Below are 6,355 nucleotides of genomic sequence, written 5' to 3'. Positions count from 1 at the left end.
GGTGCTGGGGGGGGGGGGCGCCGGCCGGCCCCGGCTGGCCGGGACAATAGCGGGAAGCCTGGTCTCCAGCGGGCTGCAGCGGTGGCTATTGTTCGGCCGGGCACTTCCACCGCCCCCCGCAACACGTGCGCGGGAGCCACGCTCTTGCCCCCTGGGTGATGGCTTTACAGGCTGCCTGTTTGCCTCTGGTTTCTATTTTAGGGGGCAGGCTCCTAGCACGGCCACGTGCAAGGACTGGCCGGATTCCTGCAGGTGAGACCCAGCCCCAGGTGTCAGCCCCAAATAGTGCTTACAGCCCAGGGCGGCGAGGAGCGGGTGCTGGGTGCTGGAGTCTAAGAATAAACTAACCCTTTTTCCAGCTGCTCTGAGCAAAACTTTCCACATCCTCTGAGTGTTTCATTCTGTTTTTCTCCCCAGCTGGCAGGGCTCAGCGTCCCCTTGGTAATTGCACTCGATAGCTTCATTAACAGTCGGGCTTAGACACTTGTGGTTAATGGTCCAGATCCTACGTAGCTGGTCCCAGCAGAGCTGTCTCCGAGCGCACAGAGATGAGCAGGGAACTGGATGGAGGCCCTTGGGCACCTCGCCACCCTCACCTAACTTACCTGGAAAGAGCACTGCCCAAAGACCCTGGGCATGTGCTGCCGCTGAGTGCTACTCCAGCGACTGCCCTGAGGCCAGCGAGCCTGTGGACACCTGACCCATGGCTTTTGAGGCGTGTGGGGGGATTGAATGATATGCTAGATCTACCATACCACCATACCGGTATGGCTTTCTTGCCCCTGGGCGACCTCTTAGCAGCTCCCAGTTCTCCCCAGGGGAGCTGAAAGGCTTTCTTGACCCTGGGGGATCAGTGGGAGAAGGGAGTTGTTGATGAGAGATGAATGCATGTGTAATGTGTTGCCTTATGGGGCACCAAGATGTTTCTTGGGCAGTGTTAGGGAGGTGGCCACTCTCCAAAAACCACCATGAGATGCTGAGGGGAGAAGCCGAGGGGGTCGCTATCCCCCCTGCAGTGCGCCCAGCCGGCACCCCTGAGGAGGGGCAGCCCGGGCTCCAGATGTGCTCAGCTGGGAGCAGAGCTGCGCAGGGTACCTGCGTGGGTGTGTGAAAGCACTGCCAAGGGCTGGTGTTTATTTCTGAAGCAGCTCATCTCGCCGAGTGCTAAAGCCAGGCTAGCACCCCAGCCCAGCAGGAGCCTTTCCCATGGGCTTTAACTGTCCTGGGCATGCCAAGGTCCCCGGCGCAGTGACCGGGTTGTTTGTCCTGCAAGGGGGAAGCGGTCTGAGCAGGAGGTGATGCGAGGGGTATCTGCTGCATGACACTGATCCCCTCCCAGCATCAGGGCTGCTGCAAGCCCTCCCACTCCTGGCCCGGTGGGGCTTATTTCCACCTCTCTCCTCTGCCTGGCTCATCCCTCCCACCTCTGCACTTGACTTGCGCTCGCCACCACGGCACCAGGGCATCCCCGGCCCCTCCACGCCACCCCTGTCTGTGTCTTGCTCTTGCTCTTCGCTGGCTGGCTCCTGGAGCTGCGAGGAAAAAGTGGTCCCTTGGGAGGAGCCGCTGCCAGGAGCCCAGGTCGAGTCCTGCCTGCAGAGAGCTGCCTCCCCGCCAGCTCGGTAGGACCATCCCTCTCTGTAGGTTCCGCTCCCGCAGCCACGGCTGTCACAGGTGGCAGCTCCCAGTGGCAGTGCAATGCCCCAGCCTTCCTGGCTTCTTCCGACTGGTACTTATGGCCCAGGAGACTCCCACGCCTTTCCCCTCCGCTGCTCTCCCGCTTCCCTCGGCGTCTCTTCTCCTCTTGCTCCTTGCAGCATCTCCCTCCTCCCACACTCACTGCTGGCCCTTGTGCCTGATGGAGCGGCTGGCTCGGAAACGGCTGCTGATTTTCCTCTCGCTTTCCTCCCCAGACTCGTTGTTCCCTCTCGACATCGGCGCTGTGAAGAAGGACCACAGCTTCCTGGACCAGGACTCCCTCAAATCCCTGTGCAGGTAACGCTCCCTTGCACCCCTTCACCGCTGCAGGCAGCAGAGCCAGCGCAAGGACTCACCCCAGGCGAGGGCTCAGGGCAGGTGCCCGGGCTGCTTGCGGTCCCCGGGGCTGACGGGGCGGTGGGTGCTGTGGGGTGACTGCCTTGCACCCCGGCTGCGGCTCAGAGCCCGCTCAGGCGCTGTTGGCTCCCTCTGCAACGAGGAGTTTGGATTCGTTAGTCTTTCAAGTCAGAAAGCGTTGCTGGCTGTTGGGTGGTGCCAGGGAAACGACAGCGGTTTTGGTTTGAACATACAGAGCTCCTGGAGAACAGAAACATTTCCCAGGAATAATTCTCCTCTTCGTGTGGCTTTCGGGCTGTGTTTTAATTTCGACCACCACAGTGGCGGTTTGGGAGCTGGCGGTTTGCACGGCGATTTGCTTTGCGCAGGTGAAGTCTGTGCTGGTGGGTCCCCCCTCTTCCCTGGAACAACTGCTCTGTCGGCTGCTCTGACCAAGGATTTTTGCGTTCACAAGTGCTCACTGGCTTCGTGTGACGTTAGTCATCCCGGCGCCTGGCAACGCAGCGCTGCCGTGCATTTTCCGCCAGGACACGCTACTCCTTGCAGCAGCAGGGCTGAAAATAGCTCTGGGAGATGCTGCTGGGTGTGTTGCTGCAGGGAGGCAGCCTGTGTTTCGGGGGGAAACTCTCCCAGCGCTGCCAGTGTGAGCAAGAGCAAACGCCCAAAAGGAGGGACCCCCCCCGGCTCCCGTCCCAGTGTCTGTCTGTCCAGATGGTCTGTCTGTCCGGACGGGCTGTGTGTCGCCCGGCGCTGTGGGTGACTCAGCCCTGCCTTGGCTTTCGGGCCACATCATCGTGCCCGTGCCCCCGCGCTGACTCCACGCCGAGAAATGAGCGCTGCCTCTCACCGTCCCTCCCACACACACTGCTGCCAAAAAGAACAGGGAAGGGATGGGAAAATGGTCTGTTACTTATTTGTTTTCCCAACAGAGAGGCTGCTGCGCCAGGCAGGAGGGGATCCCCTGCGCTGCTTCCCGGGTGCCTGGCGAGCTCCTGGTTTTCCCTCCCGGTGGTGGCAGCGAGGCGGGAGGTGACGAGAGGTCTCTGGCCATTCCGCCCTGTCTGAGCTTTTGGGTCCTTTTGTCATCGTCTGGCTGGCCGCAGGAGCTTCTGAGATTGTTTTGTTCTAATAAGCTGGAGCAGGTCATCCCTGTACGGCTGGGTGGGCCACGCAGGGCAGGAATGTCCCCGGCCCCCCAAGCTGTCTCTAGGATCCCTGAGGTAGCCCCTTGCAGCATTTGGCTATCAAAAAGGTCTAGAAGGACACTGGAAAATGCAGCTCTTCCAAGAAAATGAATCCCCTGGACGTGTTCTCTTACCCCCTAGCACACGTGTGCTCCCATCTCGCTCCCTCTGCCAGACTTCATGCATTTAATCCTGCCGCAGGATGCGCTGCAGGACCATGCTGTTGGTCGGGGGGCTTCAGTGGGATCGCAAGAGGGGCATTAGTCAAATTCTTGGTAAAATGTCTGTGAGGTTTGTTTTTGGCTGTGTAGACTGGTATTTGCACGCTGGAACAAAAGTGCTTGTAGTAGCGTTCTTGAAGGTGCTGATTAAAGTGACTTAATTGGAAATGCATTCACTTGTGTAAAGAAAAAAAACCCAGGACTTGAAGCTGTAGGCTAGAGAAAGGTGAAAGGCCCGGCTGGGGGCCTGGCAGCCTTGCTTGCAGGAACGGCTCTCCCCAAGCCCGCTGTGGGTATATTTTCTCTCAGAAATAGCAGAAACGCCCCCGGCAGCCCTCGTGCCGGGCTGCTCCTCCATGGGCAGCAGAGTGGGGGTCACAGCTGCTCCCCGCAGCCATCGGTGGGGCCAGCTCACAGCCAAGGCAAACCCTCAGCATGCAGAAGGAACCAGGACACCTGGGAAACGCTGCCTGAGAGGTGGCCAGCACCCGTGGGGCCCCGGCAGCGCGGTGGTGCCAGGAGCGGTGGGAGATGAGCGTCCTTCGACGCTGCAGCGGTGGGTGACGGGCGCTGGGGTGGCTGCAGGCATTTAGGCACGGCCAGGACGTCCAGGTGCCTGCGCGGAAGAAGTGGGGTGCCGCTCCGATGGCTGTGCTTGCAAAATCCCCGCTGGCGCACAACCGAGGGCTTGTGCCACTCGTGCGCTTGGGCAGCTTCACCCCTTGGCTGCGATGCCCGGGGCGCATGCGACTGGGTGCCCGGGCGGGTGGCGGAGGCGCGGGGTGCCTGCAGAGCTCTGCGGGCAGGGGTGCAGCTTGGGGTGCTGTGCTCCCCTGGGAGCAGGCGTGGAGCTGTGCCAGGCTCCGCATGTCTCTCTGACCCCTGGAGCCGCAGCTGCTGGGTGACAGGTGACAATGAACAACAAGGGCTCTAAGACAGAAACAGAAAAAAAAAGAAAAAGCAAGCACTGCGGCCCCAGCAGGGGCCAGGAGCAGGGTAAAGCCTCTCTTGGTTTCTTGCAGGAGGCTGATGACCCTGAACACATGTGCCTCCATGAAGCTGGAAGTCCACTTTCAACGTAAACAGGTACGTCCTGGGCGTTCAAGGGCAGGCAAGGGGCTGAGGGGCACGGGGGAATGTGTGTGCACTGGTTGGGGCAGCAATCCTGTGTTCAGTAATAACACTGGTGTGCTCCAGGACTGCCCCTGGGCACAGAGCAGCACCCAGCGCTGCTGGTTTATTTGTTTTACTACGTCCCAGGACAGACACGGCCCCAGAGGTGCCTGGCTGAATTAGCGGGCGCCTGTGTTCGTCCCGTGCCCCTGCACCTCTCCGAGGCTCTGGCAGCGGCAGTCAAACGGCAGGTGGTCTGCGCAGGGCTGTGTGCCTGCAACCTGCATCACCACTCTCGGGGTCTCTGCTGAGCCGGGCTCTGAGACCCCCTGGCAGCACATCTCCAGGAGGAAGCCTGACCCCAGAGAGATGGGCGAAACCAGTCTGTGTGTCACAAACAACAATTAATATTGGCATATTAATAACAAACCCTTTTATATTTCCCTTAATGAATAATACATTTAAAATGCAAGCCAGCTTGGTGTTTAGCATATGGAAATCATTACATGATTGTATCCCTGCTTGTTCTGACTGCCCTTATTTTGGCTTGGGGAAGGGATTCTGCCCTGCATCCTTCTCTGCACTGCCGTGCGTGGCCAGGCGTTTGTGGGGAGGCTCCGCAGGGACATCCCAACTGCCTGTGAGCTATCCAGAGGTAGCTTGGAAACAGCACCTTTCCTTGCCCAGCGCAGTATGGCCCTTGGGCACGGGCAAAATGATGCCTGGCGGCTCCTGGAGCCCTGTGTTGTTAAAGGGACCAGAGTGGGTTTAAGGGGCCATGCTGTGGACTGTGCCCTCCGCTGGGGTGCTTGTCCCAGGAGAGCGGGCAGGGGGACGTGCCGACCCCCTGTGACTCTGACTGATTGATTGTCCCCTGTTTTCAACCGCCTGCAGAATGAAGACTCCGAGGAGGAAGACCTGTGCGCCATCAGTGACCGGTGGGCTTTTCAGAGGGACAGCAAGAGGTGGTCCCGGGTGGGCTCCGTCGACGTCCTCTCCCAGGGCTCCGAGGTCCTGAGCTCCACCATGCGGCTGGCGTCCAGCCACGAGAGCGTCCTCACGGACCTCAGCACCAACCCGGAGGCTGCGTCCCTGCACAGCAGTGGCAGCACGCTGGGCGTCGGGGCCACGCCGCCCGACCCCCCGTCCCCCATCCTCCCCCCCGCCGCCATCACCACCTCCAGCCGCAGCGTGAGTGAGCGCTCCTTGCCGGAGCAGCCCTCGAGCCACGGCGAGGGCTCCAAGGAGAAGCTGAAGAAGCGACGGTCTCGCAGCTTCCTTAAGAGGATCGAGTCCCTCCGAAGGAAGGACAAAGAGAAAGCTGGCCCAGATGAGAAGGCGGCCCCACATGGCAGCATCACAGCCACATCAGGATGGGGGTCCCTGAAGACTAATGGGGACCTTGCAGCCACCAAGGGCAACTCCCCTAAAAGAGGGATATCTGCCTCTTTCCATGGCAAAAAACATTTCTTCTCGGTATCGTACAGGACTAACCGCTTGCTAGGTTCAGGCGGGAGCAAGGTGAGCTCTGACTCGAAACGCAGTGGAGTCTACCTGGAGGACTATGAAACGGCCGTGACAGCCAGCGGCGACTGGGCTGCTGGAGAGTGCCAGCACCGGCAGGCATGCCGGGGGGATTGCTTGGTCTACATCCCCCGGGACCACAAGCCGGGCACCTTCCCCAAATCCCTCTCCATCGAGAGCTTGTGTCCCTTGGGCGGCAGCTCCCTGACCCACTGGAAATCGGGGAACGCGCCTGTCGGGCTGGTGGGAGGTGGCGGG

The 6,355-nt window shown here is 60.4% G+C and overlaps 1 protein-coding gene across 1 annotated transcript in view; it reads left to right on the top strand.

The window, feature by feature from the left end:
* Positions 1-6,355, top strand: part of STARD8 (StAR-related lipid transfer (START) domain containing 8) — a 14,413-nt gene that overhangs the window by 812 nt on the left and 7,246 nt on the right. Inside the window, exons 2-4 of the mRNA XM_009334280.1 lie at positions 1,914-1,995; positions 4,483-4,546; positions 5,468-6,347. Of these exons, the coding sequence (XP_009332555.1) occupies positions 4,490-4,546; positions 5,468-6,347 (937 nt within the window). The 5' untranslated portion in view covers positions 1,914-1,995; positions 4,483-4,489. The remainder of the gene's footprint in view (positions 1-1,913; positions 1,996-4,482; positions 4,547-5,467; positions 6,348-6,355) is intronic.

This window comes from Pygoscelis adeliae, unplaced genomic scaffold (assembly GCF_000699105.1).
Source record: "Pygoscelis adeliae isolate BGI_AS28 unplaced genomic scaffold, ASM69910v1 Scaffold191, whole genome shotgun sequence".
Lineage (NCBI taxonomy): Eukaryota > Metazoa > Chordata > Aves > Sphenisciformes > Spheniscidae > Pygoscelis > Pygoscelis adeliae.
This window is presented reverse-complemented; position numbering and strand designations above follow the sequence as displayed.